The 19,895-nt window shown below is 40.9% G+C and overlaps 1 protein-coding gene across 1 annotated transcript; it reads right to left on the bottom strand.

Moving 5' to 3' along the window:
- Window positions 1-3,002: 3,002 nt before the first annotated feature.
- Window positions 3,003-19,534, bottom strand: spag8 (sperm associated antigen 8). The gene is made up of 6 exons (XM_007897192.2): window positions 19,065-19,534; window positions 15,696-15,864; window positions 13,100-13,145; window positions 10,492-10,612; window positions 7,126-7,188; window positions 3,003-4,177 (listed from the first exon to the last, which is right to left on the bottom strand). Exons 1-6 carry the CDS (start codon window positions 19,506-19,508, stop codon window positions 4,091-4,093), a joined length of 930 nt encoding a protein of 309 aa, XP_007895383.2. The 5' UTR covers window positions 19,509-19,534; the 3' UTR covers window positions 3,003-4,090.
- Between the last annotated feature and the right edge of the window lie 361 nt (window positions 19,535-19,895).

Raw genomic sequence — 19,895 nt, forward strand, 5'->3', positions numbered from 1 at the left:
ATCATGTTAATGTGTTTCAATCAGGTTCTAAAATAGAATTTTTCTATGATTCCTTCACGTAAAATGTTTTACTTCAGGAGTGCTAACAATATTCTCCTAATCCCTGCCTCCTCATCAAATCCCTATGCAATCTCTAATGAAAGTGACAACCTTTAGATAAGCTTCTCCTTTGCGATATTACGATATATTTCTCTGTACCTGATCTCGTTGAGTGGAGGGACAATGTTTTATTCATAACTTGTATAACCATTTGCCAGCAAAATATACACAGCCACATCACTCCATGATAATAATAATCATTACATTTGATGTAGCGCCTTATTACATCTTCAAGACATCTCAGAGCGCTTCACAGAACATACTGTAAAGTGGATTGACTGTGTATTTTGTATTTTATGGGAGAAACGAACTAGCCACAGCAGTGCACAGCACAATTGCGCACAGCAGTGCCCCACAAATAGTCATGGATTGAGTACAGTAAATCCTGCAAATCGCTTTAAGATTTGACAAAGTGATAAGGTGCCATATCGAATTCTCAAATTATTATTTAATTGCAGAGGGAATAACCAACAAAGATTAATAGAAGTGGATGTTCTTTTGCTAGACTGTTTTGAATGCAAATGCTGAGGATTATAATTGGTAGCTCCAGTGGTAGAAATAGCACCAGCACAGATGAAATGGAGCTCTGTATGCTAAGCCGCTTCTGCTCTTTCCCCATATTCATGTAATAACATTTTCCCCCTCAAGTAGTTTTCTAATTCCTTTTCAAATGCCATGATGCACTCAGCTTCAAAGCCATTTGTGCTAAGGTGTTCCACATTCCAAGAATCAAAAAAAGTCTTCTTTTCTTCCGAAGTAAATTTATTCTTATTAGTTATCACACAATAAAAGTAAAATAACTGGAAGAGTGAGATTTGGGGAAAACATTCACTAACGAGATTCAAGTCTGCGAATATTTTTCTTGCGTCTTGCACCTTCAGATATTTTTTTTTCTTGAATGTTCCTCTGCGCAAATCATTGTCACATTGGAATTAAACATACATATTGCCCCTTTGGTGAAGCCTTGTAAAAAGGCACTTTGACTGGAACAGAAATCCATTGTTCCTGTCTAGAGGAAAGGGTGGGATAATTACTAATAATCTCAATTATTTTGTTAGGTTGATGATAATGCAGACACATCCATGCACCCCAGATCAGAAGCAAACGAGAAGATACATGCTAAGTTTCTTTTGTTACTTCCTCAATAGCCTAGTGGTTAAACACACCACAGCATTAAGCCACGTAGTTTATAAAGTCACAGGTTCAAATCCTGTGACTGTAACGTAATACTGAGATAGTTGATGTTTCTATGAATTGACCTCAATGCTTCTAGTTGATGGAAGGAAACACACAATGGGGATTCCCATCCCTGACCACTGTCCAGAGGACCCTACAAGTAAGAGGCGTGTGTGTTGCTGACGGAGCATGTGGACAGAGCTGGGCTTGGCTGTGTTGCCCATTTTCTCCCCAGTTGAATAGCAAGGCAACACTCACTGCCAATGACCACTGCACTGCAGTGAACTGCCCCTGGCTCCTGTAGAAAGCAAAAAGGAGCCAAATATTTTCAGGAGAAAAGGAAAAACATTGGAGGAGACAATTGGCAAGGATAAGGGAAAGAGGATGACTATTTTCATTGTTTTTTTATGACGTTCTTTTCCATTGGTGTCAAATTAGATTCACAAATGATCTCACCTCTGGTGGTGAATTACATGTGTTATGATATGGGTATGGATAACTAATGTGTACGTACAGAGATATGAGTTATGAGTATTAATTTTCCTTCACTCAGGAACCATTGAAACATGTGTGAGTGCTTGGTGTAGTTAATGTTACTCCAATGTGCAACATAAAACAAATGGGAAACAAATGTACCATGTGTTTTAGGTCAATTTTATTCGAGTTATTTAATATGCAATTAGTCAAAATATTCAATGTAAAATAAGTTACAGTCTGTAAGAGATCTAAACAAAATAATAATCTCTGCATTTGAGATAGCGCCTTGTCACATAAAAATTTCTCGAAGCGCTCCATAGAGTTTTCTGGAACGTATAGCGATTGGGTATTTTGTAGGTGAATACAATAGCTCATTTCCGCAGAGCAAAATTTCACAAACAGCCAGAAGTGAAAGACCTTTTTTTAAATCTGGGGGATTGCTTGTCAGGGCACTGCCATTGGCAGTGAGTGTTGCCTTGCTATTCAAAGAGTGTCATGCAATAATAATAATCCTTGCATTTGATATAGTGCTTTTCACGTCGGGAGGACGTCCCAAAGCGCTTCACAGAGCACACTGTAAAGTGAATTGACTGTATATTTGTGGGCAAACGCGACAGCCAATTGCGCACAGCAGTGTCCCACAAACAGTCGTAGATTGAAAATGACCAATTTATTATTGTTTTTGGTTTTGGAGGGATTATTATTAGGCTCTGTGTGGAGTAAGGAAACTTGCCCAAGGTTTCACCCTCTGCCTGGAATTGAACTCAGGTCTCTCACTTGCAAAGCGAGTGCTCTAACCACTGAGCTACAGGACTCCACAAATCTTTAGTACCCACCTGAATAGGCAGACAGGCAGTTTCCAAAATGAGCTGAATAACTTCAGATGCATGTGCCTGAGTAAAAGAGGGCGCTGGCTGGATTATTCATTACATTTGTTATCATTACAATCCAATCCAATTTATATAGGACCTTTCACGTCCTAAGGATGTCTCAGAGCGCTTAATAATTATTACTGTTACTATTAGACCCACTCACATTTGACCATTTGTGTAATGTACAAGGATGGCCAGAACTAAATCTATCCCATCCTTCCAAGAGTGCTTTGCATGAACACAAGAACTTGGGCATTTAAGATACACTTGGATGAACCTCTGGATTACTGCTGTGCTCCAACCTGCTGAATGTTTTGGTGGAATCTACGTAATTGTATAGGAAAAAAATAAGAGAGAATAATGAACAGATTCTAATGGTTTAAAATTGTATTTACTTTATTGGTAAATACTGAAACTGGTTACCTTCAAATAACGCACCAAAACTAAAATGAATGCAAAATATTCTAATATACAAAGCTCATACTATCATAAAGTATTCATGAGTCCCACACCAAAACCATAGTTAAACCTCTAAGTTTGCTATAATGAAAACCCACACCAAACAACAGTGCTCTCCCATGTTAATGTTCTGCAAAGCTAAGCTTGAAGTGTGTTCACTTATACCCAGTTTTCACAGGCAGTCAGGTTCTTCGTTAAGGCATTGGTGAAGCCATGTTGCTACATTTATGGAACTTTCTCTTTGGAATTCTGGAATGAATACTGAGGATGAATTTGTCCTTCCCAGGAAATGAACGTTTGCGTGTACAATCATTACATTATTCTGTATTATGTAGATGCTATTGGTTCTGATTCAAACCGCTGCACGTTTATTATTGAATTCACTAAAGCATGTCAGGAGGACGTCTCAAGATGCTTCATAGAATCAGCTCGGAGGCCACACTGGGGTTGAGGGGGAGGAGCAGAGGAAGGTATGGGTGTGGGGGGAGAGAGGTGACAAAAAGCACAATCAAAAAGATATTAAGATGGGTTTTAAAGATGAATGCAAAAATTGACACTTTTTTCATTGCTTTAACAGAGGGAAATTCCCATTATAAGCAAGTAACAAAAAGTTGCTACTTTTAGTGGTTGGCGAGTGATAGAGCCCATTAACCTGGCAAGTGATTGATAGGTATTCAAACACACTGAATATAAAGAGTGTTGTACTGCGAATCCATCCAGGATGCCAAAAATTGGCATAATAGTTTCTGTCATCGGATATTTCATGGGGGTTGGTATAGCCAGTGACTCTGGTTCTTAAATCGCCAGCAACATAATCACTAGATAGAATTGTGTCTAACTCTTTGCGGATTTTTACTTAGTCCCATAAACTGATCTGAAAGGAATGTGATAAACAAAAAGAACAATCAACCAAATATCAGCTAACAAGGAGCAAGTCGTATAGAATTATACAATATTCTCTCATTTCTGCAGTTAGGATCCAGGTCATTTTCCATGGTTTACGGTCGTTAGGAATCCATGAGTTCTTCTATTGGTGTAGTAAACAAACTGTGCTTCTTAAATGGACTATTGTCGATCTTTATTTCAGTGACCCCCTGTTGTGGAAGAAAGCAAATAGTTATTGGGATGTACAAAGGGAAGCTTTCCCTTTGGGTGGGGACGTTAAACCGAGGTCCTATCTGCCTGCTTAAGGGGACGTTAAAGGCATGACTCTATTCAAAAAAAATGGTGTCCTGGGCAAGAATCTTTCAGATAAAATTGTTTTACTCATTTCCTTCCTGGCTGTGGGACATTTCTGTGTGAAAGTTAGCTGCTGTGTTTATCTACAAAATACAACATGAGAAACTCCCTTCCCTTTCAAATAAAAAATAACAAAATTGGTCACTCAATCCACGACTGTCTGTGGTACACTGCTGTGTGCAATTGGCTGCTGCGTTTCGCCCACAAAATATACAGTGAATTCACTTTACAGTATATTCTGTGAAACGCCCTGTGACAATCTCAAAGACTATAGTAAATGCAAGGATTATTATTATCTTTGGCGTCTTTAACAGCCTGAAGAGGCAGATGGGATCTCAGTTTTACATTTTGATCCAAAGGACAGCATTTTCAACACTGAGGCACTGCCCAGCACTGCATTGTTGGGTCAGTGTAAGCTGTGAGTTGAAAGTCCTGAACATGGGGCTTGAACCTACAACCTGCTGACTCAGAGTGCAGTTAACTCAGCCAAGCTGACATCTTCACTACTTATCTAATATATTTATAGATACCCTTGTGGGAGTGTAGTAGCTGAATAAAGAGTGCATAAAGAACTTAATAACCAAACAGCACATCACATTTATTTACATTTGATTTAATAACATTTACATTATTTTTAAATATAGTTCTTTATGACCTTTTAATTCAGCTGCTATCATCTTTGCTTTTGCTCGTGTTCCCCTTTTTCTCCAAGGAATTTCTAAACAGTAAACCTAGTGGAGTTGAACCTCACATGTAGGTATAGAGGACACCTTATTATTTAGGTCATGTTTTCAGTGTTTTTTTAATTTGAAACTGATGGTGACCAAAATGCCAAACTCACTAATGAGGACACCACACTAGAAAGGGTAAGACGGCAGTAACCATTTGCTGATCCAGTCTTGAGTATGTCAATTCCATAACAGAAACGGGTCCTTTCTTTGGGTAGTTTTGCAAAATGTTCGATCTTACTGGATTAAGCCAGTTAAAGCAGAAAGTACACTGTTGAAATAACCTTTTAAGATGAACTGATTCCATTACAGTCTTAGCAAGCATCAAGAATCTGTCAGTCGTCCTGCTCCTTGTAAATCTACAGCTGTCAGTGAACCGTCTAATTATATGCAGCTCCTAGTTTTAGATGTAACCGTGTGTGCTCAACTGCAGGGGGATGTAAGAGAAGCTAGTCTGGGCAAGATTTCGGAAATAACTGGTCTCACTACAAGAAGCTTTTAATGTAAATTCATGTAAGGACAATTAAAAAGATTTGTTTTCTCTTTATATTAATCGTAGAATATTTTTTTCAATATTGAAATGACTTATTCTGTGCTCAAAATATATTTTTTTAATTGCCAAGTCAAACATATATTAGGAATTAATGGCTTTTTACCTTATTACTAAATTTTGCTTGAAAATGAAACATTTTCCCCCGGTTTTTGTGTTCAATAATAAAAAAAACTCCTTGGATTTGATGCAGCAACTTTTACAGGATCACAGGATTTATTGTAAAGGGTAATGACAAACCCCTGCATCTCATTTCCAAGATTAATCGAAATGTGTGAAAACAGATGTGCATATATAGGTTATAGCAAATGGGTCACAAGACTGCCTATTACATTTATATTGGACATGAAGCATGGTTGTCTGTTTTCAACCAAACATTAATGAAATGCAACGAGAGATAAGCAGACAATTGCCATGTTTAAAAAAAGCACCAAAGTTAGGAGGGAATACAGTTATGCAGTAGGAATGCAGAACATACATACGTATGCTGGAAAGTTAAAGATGTCAAGAACAAATTAGATAGATTTCTGCTAGAAAATAATATCTCGGTTTACAGTTTATAGTTTGAGACACGACATGTCACACGACTGCCAGGCTGGTGGAAGGTGAATTAGATCTACCTTGGTCTTCTTTCGCTTAGCAAATTCTTATGTTCTTAGAAGTGCTTTTTATTTTAACGAGGATGGCCAATAGCGCTAATAAAGCTGTACATTAATAATAATCCCTACATTTGGCATTGGGCTTTTCACATCAGGAGGATGTCGCAAAGCGCTTCACAGATTATACTGTAAAATAGAATGACTGCATTTTGTGGGCAATGATAGCAATAATATTAAAAGCAAAATTATCAATATGAAAATAGTAGGATTCACAAACTGCAACACATGGCATGAAAAGGGAGCAGATATATAACAGCAAGGACTTTGCATGAGGCAAACCTACAGCTGCTCGGTTCAAAGGCAAAAGCAGGTACAAAGGATACAGAGGGCAATGGGTGGCAGACCCCTGATTTGAAGAGGCTCAGCCACAGGAGATTTGTTCGGGGGGGGAAAGAGAGGTTGGAAGGGATGGGAATGCCTTTATTTAACCAGAAATAATAATTAAATTATATTAGTAAAGAATCATACCTTTTAATAACTGCAAGATATTAAAGCAAAGTTTAGTTTCACTCAACACTTCCCTTAGGTCTTAGAATATTATTGCCGTTCATGTTGTTGGAATTAAACAGTCACTTTTTAATTTGCTGTATCACCTGAGTAATGATACAAGAGTCCAGCAGCTTTATAAGCTAAATTGGCCTTTTGTTTCTCTTTTCACTAAACATTTAGAGCCGCTTCTTAGAGGTATGGTACTAAAGAACAATCATGTTTTTTGTGTTAGTATTATATCCCAACCTCTTGGCCCTGTCGACCCATATTTACATTTTACCTAAAACTGGCAAAAACAGAAATACGGTCATATTAACTAGGACCCAAACTCTTAAAGGGGATGTGCTCCACATTTAATAGTGTTGTAACTCGTTTACCTGTATTTTCTTGGCGTGGTCACTCCAGAATGTAATAGGTTGTTCAGTTTTGTAATTATGTTTCTGCAAATAAATAACACGGATTAAAAACACAATAAACAGGATATGCATGACAAGCGCATAACGGAAATAAGACAACAATGTATGTACGGGAAGTGGGTAAGTGGGGTCTCTTTGGAACGAAACTGGATGAAGGTGACATGTTTGGTAACTGAATGTAAGAATCGAGCCAAGCCTCTATGGGAGTCATCCCACTCAGCTCCTGTTAACCTGGCTCCAAGGTGACATGCTTGGCAATGGAATATTGGAACTGAGTCTCGGTAGACCGGTTCCTAAGCAAGGCAAGTCTGGGGTTAGGGCAGACCAGTCAATGGGGGCAGGGATTTTTTCCACTCATCTCCCGTTAACCCTGTAAGCCAAACCCTAATGGGTAGAGTGGTTGAAGCTAGACAAACAGCAGGAAGCTTGCCAGACAGTGCTTTCAATGGCAAGCTATACATTTTAGGCTGGTTAAATCTCCAGTAGTACCCCAACACACATTCCGGGGTCGCTAAGGCTTGTCTCCTGACAATCTATAGTATTCTCTTGAATTTGGTAAACTGGATGAGTCCCTTCAGGGAGAGAGTGTACATTCGATTCCAAACACAAGAATTTCCATGTGTAGGTGGCATGCAAGGAACTCTCAGTTTGCTTTGAAAACTCTTAAGCATGGTGATGGGTTTCCGTAAGTGTTCAACACCCAGCTGCTTTAAAAAAAAGCAGAACAGTAAATACTTTGCAAGTAGCACTGCCTTCAGGATTAGGTAGTGACTTAGTAAACATTTGCTTCCATCCAGTTTTCAAGAATTGAATTTGACAGTAATTTGTATTACATCAGAATGCAGGAATGCAGAGATCCATCTGGCGGATCCCAAAGTAACTTTTGTTTCTTTTTTAAAAAATAAACAATTCTGCATTACCCCATCTATAATACCCTCAAAATGAATTATTTGCCAATTCTTCTTGAATTCTTCTTTGAATTTGTTCACACACGTTACCGCCCTAGTGAATCCAGAAAACATGCTCACTATTTTCTGTATGAAATAATATCATTTTAACTGTCTGTTCACTTTGCTTCTGTTGAGCTATGATTCTATATCCCTTGTTCTGGGATTTTTGACCATGTTAAACATATTACCTGAGCTCAATTTATCTATGCCTTTTGAGATTTGGATATTTCAATAAGATATTGCAGCTTTCTCTTTAGTGTGAAATTTCCAGCTTCTAGAACCTCTCCTCATAATACATTGCCCAAAGTCCAGCTATCCATCTTTTTGCCCTTCACTGTAACTTCCCAAAGCCAAGATTCCCTTATAATGTAAGCACTAGCATTATATGAAGTGCTTCAGATATTGAGGTTATTGAGTGGAGTCCTGTAGCTCAGTAGTTAGAGCACCTGCCTCACAAGCGAGCAATTGGCAAATAATTCATTATGAGGGTATTATAGATGGAGTGCAAAACACTGGGCAAGTTTTCTTACTCCACATACCTTTATTTACCTAGCAGTAAGTAGGAACCCGATTTTTAGTCGATTGACAGATTGCTTTTCCAGAGGTAATAATTCATTCAAAAATAATAATAATAATAAATTGGTCACTCAATCCAGGTCTGTTTGTGAGACACTGCTATGCGCAATTGGCTGTCGCATCTAGCCCACAAAATATGCACAATTCACTTCACAATACATTTTGTGAAGCGTTTTGAGACGTCTTGAAACGTGATAAGGCGCTATATCAAATGCAAGGATTATCATTATTATTGTTAAATCAGCTCCAGCAAGAAAGACAATGTAAGGTGGTACATTGTAGACCTGAACTGGCTCCAAGGTGCCATACTTGGCAACAGAATGTTGGAATTGAGTCAATCAGCTGGGGTAGTCTTTGTAGTCCAGTTCCTCAGCGAGGCAGGTTCACAGTACTCCACAACACTGCTGATGACAGACCAGCCAACCTGGCTCAACAGCAGGAAATAGTGGTCAGAACAATTAGTGGGTATTCTTCCCACTCAGCTGGTGTTAACACTGCAAGTCAAAGCTCTAATGGTCGTCCTAGCTGGATGCTTGTCAGAAAGTCCTTTCAATTGTAAATTATGTGGTTTTAGCTGTTTAAACGCCAGCATAATTCCCAAAGCACACCTTGGGGTCTCCAAGTTTTGGCTCTTGCCAATCTGGGCTTTATTACGCTGCTGATTTAGATAAACAACAACAAGATTACATTTGTATAGCACCGTTCAGGTATACCTCAGGGAGAGAATGTGCATTTCATTCCAGGCATCCATTGAACTCTCAGTCTGGTTTAAATATTTTTCTGCATTGTGTCAGACACCCGACTGACCATAAAATTAGAATGACACACATGCCACACAAGTACACTTGGGGACCCCAAGTGTGCTTTGGGAGTTATGCTGGTATTCAACCAGCTAAAACCACATGGCTTGCCATTGAAAGGACTTTCTGACAAGCTTCCTGCTGCTTGTCCAGCTAGGACGATATATTATAAAGTAAAAAAGCACGTTTTCTATTTCTGTAAGTTAAGTAACAACTTTTTTCTGAAAAGTATCAAATTCATCAAATATTTTGAACGAAGTTAGCTGAGATGGGGAGGATACATTCTATGTACTGCACGATGAAATATTCTTGTGAATGTTCATACAGTTTCTTGTTACTGTTTCTTGACCTGAAATCTCACCTGGTTTGGGCTGAATTTTGCATTAAAAAAATCTTAATATCATCTTTGATGTTGAAGCCAGTTTTATGCTAATCATTAAACAAATACTGTGGAAAATCAACTTCAGAATTAAGAATGAATCTAAGGATTTTCCAGAATTCCGCATGATCTGAACTTTTAGGAGAATAACCTTGAGGTTAACAACAGGTGGAATTTCAGGTGCTAGGAATGAATTGGGACTGAGCAAAGGGTGTGACAAATAACCTGCAGTTCCCTTGGTTATCAAATACTGTAACTAGGGTTACAAAAAAAAATTATTGCAGAAGCCAGGATTCATTAAAATAGCTTTACTTTCCATTCCAAGCAGCTTTTACTGAGTTTTCCACGTGACATGTTTACTGTCAGTAAAGTGTCAGTGAAGTATAAACTGATATTTCCCTCCTGCCTACTTTTTGGAAAAACATTGCTTGATATCTGCTCCCCGCCCCCCACACAATGCGTGCACATTACACACATGCATTTATAAAGTGTGAGTGTGCCAAATGCCTGGACCTTTCTACCTTTTCCATGTCTTGATGACTGGGCTCCGCAGTTTATTTGTACCGTGTGCTCAGGCGTGAAGCTAAATAATCGGTGACTTGTGCTCGCTCGGGTTGCCTACCTTAGTAGGCTGAGGCGGGGTGGATGTAAAGCCTTTGATTCTGAAGTCTCGTCCTGTTACTGACGACTGTTCCATTGGTTCCATTGCAGGGCCGGAGTTAAACTCTTTGAACACATCCTTGCTAAGATGGGAAAGTAAGATTGAGGATGAGGAAGATATCAGCGAAGGACACTGCTAGATCTTATGTCTAGCATTGACCTGCATGCCTTTGCCTCCTCCCCCACTTCCAGCATCTGCCACCAGTGCTGCAAGAAAAACACAGGCTACTGAAGCCGCTCAAATTCTTGCATTCCACATATGGTGCACATGTGGTAACACAAACTAGAAGGAACAAAACAGCTGGCCTCAGTTCTGCCTGTTTTATTTTCAGGCAAAAAAGGCAAGTTCCATAATACGCTGAGGAAATGTAGTTCAATTAAAACATCCAAAGTGCAAAGCACTATTAGTTATTTGTGTCAGAGGAAGGAAAACATAAAAAGGGCTTTAACAAAAGCAGATGTGCGTAATGGCTAATGTTTCCGAAGTAGCTTTTGAAAGCAGTTTCACTCACCTACAGAATATGGTGTTATAGTAATAAAAACCTAACTAAACTTTCACTGTTATTCCAACCAACACAAAGACGTCTTTCAATCTTCGCTCTTTGCTACCTAATCTCAGATAGGTTGGTAATGAGCGGCCAGTCAGAGGGATTTGCATGGGAGGCCACCAGCAAGTAATTTACTCGTACACAAAGGTTGAAGGAAAAACCGAGCTGCAGGAGAGAGAAAAATACGCCAGTTCAAAAGGAGCGTGGGATCGTTTTCCAATTTTAACAGTGTTTGAAGCGGACGGACCATGAAAATTATTTCCAGAAAAGGAATGCTGATACTTTAACTCTGGAAAGAAAATGAAGGAGAAGAAAAAATAGATACGCATTTCACATTTCTCTACTGAACGTGGGCTTGTACCAATGCACTCAATGGCACTCCGCACTCAGATTTGTAATCGGACAGAAAAGTTGCTTTTATTCATAATCTGCTTAGTTATTCAACGGTAATATTGTAAAGCCAAACAAGTGTAAAGTATTTGAGGGCACCGCAGTTCACACTCCAGCCAGTGAGCCTCATTGGAAGCATTTTGAGGGAGCGGAATTCTTCCCACTTGGGTACCCTGCTAACCTCCTTTAGCCCTGCAATCCAAACCCTTATCGGGTAGGGTGGTCCTGGCTGGACAAGATGCGGGAAGATTGTCAGACGGTGCCAAGCTATACATTTTTATCTTGTTGAACTCCAATGGTAACCCCAGCACACTCTCTGGGATTGCTAAGCCTTTTCTCCTGCCGACCTGAACCCAATTACTCTCCAGAATTAAGTAAACATGGTGCGAACCTCCAGGGAGAGAGTAGAAATTTCGCTCACAGGGAAATTTCCATGTGTGGGTGGCATACATACTTATGTGAAGCTTTTATTCTGGTTTGGACACACATAAGCATGGTGATAGTTTCTGCATGTGTCAGATAAAAAAAAACAATGGTAATAAGCTTTGATATTACATTTCCCCAATGTCAAAACCATTCCAAAGCATTTCTTACAATGAGTTATGTTGAAGTATGTAGCCAATGCAGCAGCTAATCTGTGCCAAAATATCCCACAAGCAGCAATAATATGAATTATGAAATTGATCAATTTAAATTTTGGATGAATGAGATATATTGATAGAACTCTGTTGCCTTTCTCTGAAAGAGTTCCGTGTGGCCTTTAACAGCAAAACAAGTAATCAGGAGCCAATTTCAACCCTTGTTGAATAACGTCTCCAACAATTCAGTATCCCTTAGAACTGTACTAGATCATCAGCCCATCTGAAGAGCTCAAGCTCAAGGCCATAATCTTCTGATCCAGAGGTAACACTATAATCTTACATTATTTCCTAAAATGTTTCCAAGTGCGCTAACAACCTAATACAGTTGATAATTGTGCTGATTTATCTTTGAACCAGCAACAACAGTATAATCAAAAGATCTCAAAGCCCTTCACAAGCAATTACTGTCATGTACAGTGACTGTGTGGTTATAGGCAAACTCAGTAGCCAATGTGCCGATAGCAAGTTTTTGGAGATTGTCAGACGTTTTCACTGTAGCAGTGAACAAAAGTACAAATATTACAATAATAAAGTTACTCAAACATATAATGCAATATTAGCCCTAACCATCAAATGTAAAACATTCTTTAGAAGCATTACCAGTGCTCGTCCTCTGATCCCTTTTTCTGTTCTGCTCTCTTGTCTTTACCTATCCTCTTCTTCGCTTATCCTTACTCTCCCTTTTTCTGTCTCAATCTATCTGATTAGTATGTGCTATGTGCACTGCAGATTACATATTGTGCACTACCCTCACTCAACAAGTCAGTCTTTCCCATACAAAATGTATTGTACACAAGGATATAAGACAAAATTGAAATCAGGCATCTTAATGAGAATATTGAAACCCAATAAATAAGGATAAAAAGTGTGTTGAAATTAGATGAAGAACATATGTTCAGTTATTTTGATGACTAAATATGATCCGAGACATGTAACAGATCAGTGTTTAGTGCAAGTTGGACAGAACTGTCTGTTTCCTCTTATGACTCACCTTATGTTTTGACTCACACACTTTTCAATGGTCCGTTCCTTTATTCCTGTAAGAGGAACATAAGGAAGTTACTTTGCAGATAAGAAATGGCAATGGGTCTACTCTTAATGCTACAAAAGAAAACTAGTGGGGTGGTTATTCTGAAGATGAGGTAAAATGAGCCAAGATGTTTTTTCAGCCATAGTTCTCTTGTAATTTTGTTTTTTTTAAAATCTTAAGTGGCTTAAACTGGCTATAACCTTTCGCCCACAAAATATACAGTCAATTCACTTTACAATATATTCTGTGAAGCACTTTGAGACATCTCAAAGACGTGATAAGACACTATATTAAATGCAATGATTATTATTATTACTATTATAACTATAAAACTCTCCTATCTCCACATGTGCAGTAGACCATCCTTGCCAGGCTCCATTGGTTCCCTAACCTCAAATGAAGGTTAACCCCTAACCTCAACATTAAGATCTTTATCCTAACGTTCAAATACCTCCACAGCTTTACTCCACTTTAACTCCGTGATTTCTTCTGGTCCTATTCGACCTTCAACACACTCTACTCAACTAACTCTAGCCTGCTTCATGCCCCGCCCCCCCGTAGCCTTTTAGCTAAAATTAAGGGACATGATGGCGTTGACGACAAGATTGTGTCATGGATAGGAAATTGGTTAGGAGATTGGAGGCGGAGAGTTGGTATAAAAAGGATGTTCTCTGATTTGCAAGTGTCAAGTGTTGTCCACTTGGGATTTGTGCTGGGCCTCAGTTTTTCACCCTGCATACCAATGACCTAGATACAAGAATAGAGGGACTATTTCTAAGTTTGTGGATATCACTAAAATAATAAGAGTTGTACACTCTGAAGAGGACGGTGAAAATTTCAGAGACATAGACAGATTAAGCAAATAGGGAGAACTATGGCAAATAGAGTTTAATTTGCAAAGTGTAAGACAGTACACTTCAGGTACTACAATAATAGTTGGAAGCATGTTCCAAACGGGGAAGCACCAGGAAGAGTAGACAAGCAAAGAAATCTTGGGATTCAAATCCATGTCATTAAAATCTGGTTCACAGGTGCAGAAAGCAGTCAATAAGACAAATGTGATGTCTTTTATTACAAGAGGTCTGGAATACAATAGAAAGGAGGTGCTGTTCCAGTTATACTGGAGTCCCATGAAGGAGATTGCAGTAGAATGCAGGAAGACATAAACATTGCTAGTAGAATGAGCATATAAATGGCAGCTGAAGAATAATGTTAGGAACTAATTCACTCTGGTAGGGAAAATAAAGAGGCCAGCTATAGGCTAGATCCTTCCCGTGAGGGAGAGGGGAATAGAAGGCAGGGAGGAAGGAATGGATGAAGACTCACGTGGAGTCTTTGGCAGGGAGGGACTGGTTGGACTGAGTGGCCTGTTTCCATGCCGTACATTCTTTGCAATCTTCTTTGTAGTTAGAACAGAGATCGAGAAGTACTTCTTCACACAGAGTGGTTCGGTTCAATCCTCAGTTCTCCTTCCTTCCACAGATTTGGTCCCTGACCAAGACCGCTTTTCTTCATCCTTGCCACATTGCCCCACTCTGTCTCTATGTCACACCAAATGCCACCAAAATCTTCAGTCGTGCATTTGATACCTCCTGACTCGACTGTTCAAATTCATTCTGAGTTCTCCCTGCATGAAAGGCACTATATATAGCTTTATATATATAGCTTTACCTACTGCAGCTTTGCTTGCAACCAAAGTATTCAATATGGAATGTAGTTTGACACACAGAAAGACATTTTGTCTTTATCTATACTCAGCTAGGAGGTCTCCTTTTGGGAGGACACAGTGGGAGGTCTCCTGTAACATATTTTCTCTCAGTCTCTCACAGTCTCAGTCTCTCACAGTCTCTCTCTCTCTGTCTCTCTCTCTCTCAATCTCTCCCTCAGTCTCTTTCTCAGTCTCTCTCTCTGTGTCTCTCACTCTCCTTCAGTCTCTCTCTCTCTGTCTCTCTCACAAAACATAGTCACTACACTTCATATATTCTCTCTCAGTCGCTCTGTCTCTCTCCCAGACTCTCTATCTCAGTCTGTCTCTGTCTGTCTCTCTCTGTCTGTCTCTGTCTCTCGCTCTGTCTCTCGCTCTCTGTCTCTCACTCTCTCTGACTATCTCAGTCTCTCTCTCTCTCTCAGTCTGTCTCTCTCAGTCTCTCTATCTCTCTCAGTTTCTTTCTGTCTGTCTGTCCCACAGGAGAGGACTGTAGCTCACATGAGAATATAGATGTATCTCTCTGAATGGTGTGTGCTTTCCTCTGTCACTACATAGTTGCAGAATACGATGCATACCTCATTTTGAGGGCATAATTAAAGCTTTTTTTTAAATATAGCTCATCAATGATAGGAGATTCCCCCAAAAAATATGCCTATGACACTGCCAGTTGCAAGACCTTTCCAATGAGGTAGCAAGTCATGTCTCTACGTCCATCGGTTATAGCATGATTAATGGTTACACTGACAAACAGCCAGACACACAGACACATAGACATTTCATCTTTATCAGTATAGATTTATAAGGAGTCTGTGGTTGTTTTTGTTGATGTTCTTTGGAACGTTTCCTTACCTTTTGTATGTAAAATATGTCCACAGCAAGGACGAAAATCGTTCCGATATGTCGTAACGTCAGACATTTTGGATTCTAAATCAACGGTGAGCAAACCTTTATGTCCATGATTGAACAACTTGAAGTAAGGCACACCCTCCACAGGTTTGTCGATGTCCTTGACAGCTCTCTGGAAAAGAGTTGTAAAAAATAGTTCTTTGACATCAAATTCCATCACACTCATGCTTATTACATTTTTGAACACTTCAAGGTCACTTACTCATATTTCTTTACAATTAATAATAACACTTGCATTTAATATATTATCATATCATCGAGAAGTCTCAAAGAGCTGCATAGGACTGAAGTCAATTGTAGTAATTATATGTTGTAGATGAATGCAGCATGTCAATTTGCACACAGCACCTCGGAATAATGTCCGAAGATATTAATATCCGAAGGACAAGCAGATATGCTTAAGAATATCCAAAGTCATATCCTTAATATCTGTAATTCCCAATTATTCTCTTTTAAACGTCCCTATTGATTCTACTTCAACAGCTTTCTGGGGCAAAGCCTCCCACATCTTCACAATCATCAGTGAGAAGAAATGTTTTATGATTTCCCTACTTCGGGAGTGAAAAAGGAATAAAGTAAAAAACAACTTTCCTAACTCTTACAATTCTATTTGATTGTCTTACAAATAGGCTAATTATAGTGATTCAGTAACGTATTAACTACAAAGGGTGTTGATTGGAAGGCAACAGTCCTGTAATTCTTGATTATTTCATTGAGTGCATAACGATCAGGTGTAATTGTTTTTCCTGAATTGTAAAATGAATTTGGCAACAAAGGGAGATATTTATTTTCAAATAATTGTCCCCATTGTTTTGCCATGAGAAGCTCAACAATTAGTGTAGAGGGTTACCTGTTGGGGTGGTTAGCCTCTGTTGAGTATTCTTTGGAAGCCAACACTCTGAAACTAAACCAAATAAATGGACTTTGGGAACGTTAGATTCAAAAGATGATTTACTCCCAAGTCCATTATCTTAGCGTTTATCAGTTTTGTTTATTCACAAGGTACACCATCAACAACTTGCATTTGTATAGCGCGCTTCACACAGGGAGCATCTCCGAGCACTTAACAGTGGCGGAGCCTGACATCCTATCCTCCCTGCCCTCCAGCCCTCCTGATCCCAACCATCTGCTCGGGTCCAAATCCCTGACTATCCACCGAAGTGAAAGGCACTATACACATGTTATTTGTTGTACCTGTTGAAGAGGAAGGTCTTCAGGCATGATCTGAATACAGGGAAGGAGGAAGCAAGGAGGGGGGATTTAGGGAGAGAGTTCCAAAATTTTGCAGTGTGGTGGCTGAAAGCACGGCGGCCGATGATGGGAGGGAACAAGGGACAAGCAGGAGGATAGAGCCAGCTGAGCTCAGGCGACGAGTGGTGGAGGGGGGAAGTAAGCAGGTCGGAGAGGTAGCGATGTGCCAGGGCATGAAGAGATTTGTGAGAGGATCTTTAAGTAAGGTACACGCTTATCAATCCAGTTTCTACTCATCCAATTTCCCTCCCTTCCTTCAATATATCTACAGGTATCCCTTAATCTAAAAACCTCTGACATCCAGTATCAGCATCAAGCAATCCCAGGGCAGGTACAGCACAACAATGAGGAGTTAAAGCTTCTTTTAATTTGCTCGACAATGCACCACCTTATGTGATTGTCTACTCCAGAACCATCGCTGCTCACAAGTGAATACACAGAGAACAAGGGCAAACATGTTGCATCCTCTGAATCCTCTGATATTATGGTGTTTGTTTCCAATTGATCTGAGGTGTGCAGATAGTCCAGTGAAAATGAAAAACACAATATTGGTTAGGACTGTTATCACCAGTGATAATTATTACTGGCGATAGTAATCAAAGGCATTTATTATAAAAAAAACGCAAGATACTGCAGATGCTGGAAATTTGAAACAAAAACAGAAGTCACTGGGAACACTCAGCAGCTCAGGCAGTATCTATGGGGAAAGGAAAGTGAGTCAACGTTTTGGGTCCACAACCCTTCGTCAGAAACGTGGACTCATTTTCTTTTCTCCATAGATGCTGCCTGATCTGCATTTATTATTACATCATCAAGCTTTCTAGAACCTTAGCATTGAAATCTCAGTGGGGTGATTTGCTGTGTCACAAGCGGCTATGGGCCCAATAATTTACATTAAGTCAGGCAATTCTCAAATGGGACATCACAAGAACAACAACAACCAATGACATTGTACAGCGCCTTTCACATTGGAAGGATGTCTCACGGCGCTCGACAGTCAGGGATATGGACCCAAGCTGGGGACTTGGATCAGGAGGGTTGGAGGGCAGGGGGATAGGGGTAGAAGGGTGACCGAAGGTGCTGTGGAAAAGGAGGGTGTTGAGATGTGCCTTCAAGGAAGCAAGGGAGGGGGGACCGAGGCGAAGGCACCAGAATGTTTACAATGTGATAACGGTAAATCTCATATTTTTCACCCCAGTGTTTGAAATGGAAGCCTGAAGAGACGTTATCCTAAGTGATGTGCTTTGAGATGCATTAATCAACTGATCAGTTGCTATAACAATACAAGGGTTATTATTATCCGTCTTTCGAATGATATGTTAAACCGAGGACCCATCTGCCTGTTCAGGGGGACATTAAAGATCTTATGGCACTATTTGAAATTTGAGTTTCTCCCAATGTCCTGGCCAGCAATCCCCCAAATAAAATCTGGTCACGTTTCATGGCTGTTTGTGGGACATTACTGTGCACAATTGTGCTGCTAAGTCGCCTACAGTCACTCCATTTCACAGTAAATTCTGTGAAGTGCATTGAGACGTCCTTCTGACCTGATAACATAAGAATTAGGAGCAGGAGTAGGCCATTCGGCCCCTCGAGCCTGCCCCGCCATTCGATAAGATCATGGCTGATCTTCAGACCTAACTCTAATTACCTGCCCTATCCCCATAGCCCCTAATCCCTCTGTTTTTTAAAAATCTATCAGTCTCAGCCTTGAAAATGTTCAAAGACTGAGCATCTACAGCCTTCTGAAATAACTTCACACTTCCCCACATTAAATTCCATCTGCCACCGACTCGCCCACTCCCCGAGCCTATCTATATCCCGCTGCAATCTTTTTGCATCATCCTCAGAGCTTACTCTCCCACCTCGGTTAGTGTCTTCCGCGAATTTAGATACGTTACATTCAATGTCCTCGTCTCGATCGTTGATGTAAGTTGTAAATAGCTGAGGCCCAAACGCGCTACACCAAATGAAACTATTATTATTATTAATAAATGAAAACTATTGTGGAGCTTTGGGAATCCACCAGCCTCGGGAGTCAATAAAAGAAGGGCTCAATACCTCTTCCTGCCAATTGCCCTGCAGACATTTGCTTTTGATGCGAAGTTGCTCTGCCTCATCATGGTCCTCCTTGGGCTCTGCTGAATCCTTTTCCTCCTCACGTACCACAGGCTCGTCCTCTGCACTTTCCTGCACATTCTCAGGACAGGTGCATCCCTCATCCCCCTCCTGTCCCTCTCCTCCACCTTCTTCTTCTACTCTTCGCTCCTTCTCCTTCCTCTTCATCTCCAGTGCCTCCTGCAGTGCCTTGGGGTCACGGGTCTCGACCTTCTGACCGGCACAGATGCTCCTGCCGATGTGCTGCAGGTTCTGCACGAAGCGTTTCTCCAGCTCTTCCTTCTGCTGCTCCGCCGGACTCTGCTCCTCGTCCCGGCTGCCACTTTGCTGGGCGAGGAGCGTAGAGGGATCGCACACAGAGCGGTCCAGCCCTGCCTGTCCCTCCATAGCTGCCTGTCCCTCCTGCCCTGCCTGCCCCCCCTGCCCCCCCAGCGCTGCCTGTCTCCCCAGCCCGGCCAGCCCCCCCAGCCCTGCATCTCTCCCCAGCCCTGCCTGCCCCTCCATAGCTGCCTACCGCCCCTGCCCTGTCAGCCCTGCCTGGCCCCTGCCCTGCCTGCCCTGCCTGTCCCCCTGCCCTGCCTGTCCCCCTGCCCTGCCTGCCTCCCCTGCCCTGCCTGTCCCCCTGCCCTGCCTGCCTGCCCTGCCTTTCCCCCTGCCCTGCCTGTCCCCCTGCCCTGCCTGCCCTGCCTGTCCCCCTGTCCCACTGCCCTGTCAGCCCTGCCTGCCCTGCCCCCCCTGCCCTGCCTGTCCCCTGCCCTGTCCCCCTGCCCTGCC

Source organism: Callorhinchus milii, unplaced genomic scaffold (genome assembly GCF_018977255.1).
Source record: "Callorhinchus milii isolate IMCB2004 unplaced genomic scaffold, IMCB_Cmil_1.0 Scaffold1, whole genome shotgun sequence".
NCBI classification, from domain to species: domain Eukaryota; kingdom Metazoa; phylum Chordata; class Chondrichthyes; order Chimaeriformes; family Callorhinchidae; genus Callorhinchus; species Callorhinchus milii.